At 71.9% G+C, this 1,918-nt stretch overlaps 1 protein-coding gene across 1 annotated transcript in view; it reads right to left on the bottom strand.

Moving 5' to 3' along the window:
- Positions 1 to 47: 47 nt before the first annotated feature.
- The window catches only part of MNEG_12446 (Double-strand-break repair-like protein rad21), a gene marked incomplete at both ends in the record, with an annotated part of 3,012 nt that continues 1,141 nt past the window's right edge, over positions 48 to 1,918 (bottom strand). The window contains 5 exons of the mRNA XM_014039081.1: positions 48 to 336; positions 559 to 790; positions 1,029 to 1,174; positions 1,427 to 1,510; positions 1,720 to 1,786. Coding sequence (XP_013894535.1) covers positions 48 to 336; positions 559 to 790; positions 1,029 to 1,174; positions 1,427 to 1,510; positions 1,720 to 1,786 — 818 coding nt within the window. The remainder of the gene's footprint in view (positions 337 to 558; positions 791 to 1,028; positions 1,175 to 1,426; positions 1,511 to 1,719; positions 1,787 to 1,918) is intronic.

The following is a 1,918-nucleotide window of genomic DNA, read 5'->3' on the forward strand; positions in this document are numbered from 1 at the left end:
CCTCCCCGCCGTCCTCGCCTTCCGGCGTCGGCGGGAGTGCCGCGTACGCGTCTGCCGCCGCCTCGCCGTCCGCGCCCGCGCCCCCAAACAGCGCCGACGCGCGCCGCGCCTCCGCGGCCACCTCCGCCGCAGCCGCCACATCAGCGTCGTCCAGCGGCGGCGGGAGCAGCTCGTCCCCGTACAGCCCCTCTGGCTGGTCAAACGGCTGGTCAAACGCGCCGTCGGCACCGAGGTCGTCGAAGGGCGCGGGCGCGTCGGGCCTCGCGGCGGCGGCGGCGCGGGCCTCTGGCAGCAGGTCCCGGTCCTCTGAGACCAAGGGTGTCGTGGGGCGCGAGCCTGGGGGGCGGATGACGTGAGGCGCGCGCGCGCGCGCGTGTGTGTGTGTGTGTGTCTGCACGAGCGTGCGTGTGTGCACGTGCATGCGTGCGGAGCAGGCTTGCACATGCCATGGCGTCACGTTCACGCATGCTCCGTCAGCCGCGCCCGCCACGGCCGCTGCAAACCCCGAGCCCGCCCGCCCCACGCCCCGGCCCCTGGCCTCGCTCCTGCGTTGCTCACCCTTGCCGCCGCGCCGCGTCCGCGCGTCGCTCGCCGGCGTCAGCCCCTCAAGCGCGCCGCCCGCCCCGCCGCTGCGCCCCGGCGTCGCGCCGCCGCCCTGGCTGGCGGCGCGGAGGCGCTCCACTTCAAGATCGTCCAGATCCCACGGGATGGGGTCATCCGGGTTGATGCCGTCCAGATCAAACGTCTCGCCCTCTGTGGAGGTGTGGAGGCCCCACACATCCGACAGGTCCTGTTTTGGTTGATGTGATGTGCGGGAAAAAGAGGGAGAGCAGTTTGATTGCATACAGATTTCAGCTGAGCTGCAGCGTGGAGGTGATAGTGCAGTGCCCGCGGGCTCCCGCGGCACCCCCTGCCGTTTGCGAGGCGGGTGCGTGCCGCGTGAAGGCCGCCGGGCCCCGCTGTCGAGGGAGCCGGCGGCGACGAGCCACGGCGAGGGGCGCGGGGGAAGCAAGCGCCCGGGAGCGCACCTGCGACAGGCGCCCGCCGCTGCCGCTCGGCACCAGAGTCAGGGGCCCGCTCCCGCCGAGGCCACCCAGGCCGCCGCCGCGGCCGCCGCCAAGGAGCAGCAGCTGCTCGCCGCCCCATAGGTAATCAGCCGCGTCGCCGCCGTCGACTGCGCGGCAGGAGCGAGACGGGTGGGAGTGTTATGGTCCCTGGCGGCGGGCATCGGCTTGGCAGCGCGCCACAGGCTGCAGGGTCGCTCGAGGCAGTGAGGAAGCCCAGCCACGACTGTGGCAATGATATTGCAAGGGTTCGCAAGACATGCATTGTCTGGTTCGGCCGGCTGCGGAGCTACTGCGCCGGCGCGGCGCCCCGCGCCCAAGAGGGGCTGCAGCCGGCCCGAACCCCGCCAAGCTGGGCGCACCGCCGGGGAGAGTAAGCGTGATCTCATCCTCAGCCGCGGTGTCTGCGCCCGCTGGCAGGTCGACGCCCGCGCCCTGGCCGGCATCTGCGGGGCAGAGCAGCATATCAGAAGGGAAAAGGGGGAGAACGCGGGCGCTCGATCCAGGCCGAAGCGAACGAAATTTGGAGAAGCTACAGAAGCCCTCTGCCGCAGCGCAAAACGGGGCGCTTCGCGGGGAGGCGTTGCATTGCAAAAGGGGCCGGCCGTCCCGGGGCGGCTGATGCGCGGCAGCCGCGCCCGCGTGCCGCGCTCACTCTGGGAGCGCAGCGCGGTCTTGAACTTGACCACGGCCTCTTCGCAGTCTTTGTGCAGGTAGATCACCTGTGTGCACAATGAAACCGTGCTGCATTCGGTAAACAAGGCCGTGCACCGGCAGCGATGGTCAAGCGCGGCTCCCACGATTGCCGCAGGCGCGCACGATTGGGGGGGGGGGGGGGGGGGCCCCACGCCAGA

Source organism: Monoraphidium neglectum (assembly GCF_000611645.1).
Source record: "Monoraphidium neglectum strain SAG 48.87 unplaced genomic scaffold scaffold03248, whole genome shotgun sequence".
NCBI lineage: Eukaryota > Viridiplantae > Chlorophyta > Chlorophyceae > Sphaeropleales > Selenastraceae > Monoraphidium > Monoraphidium neglectum.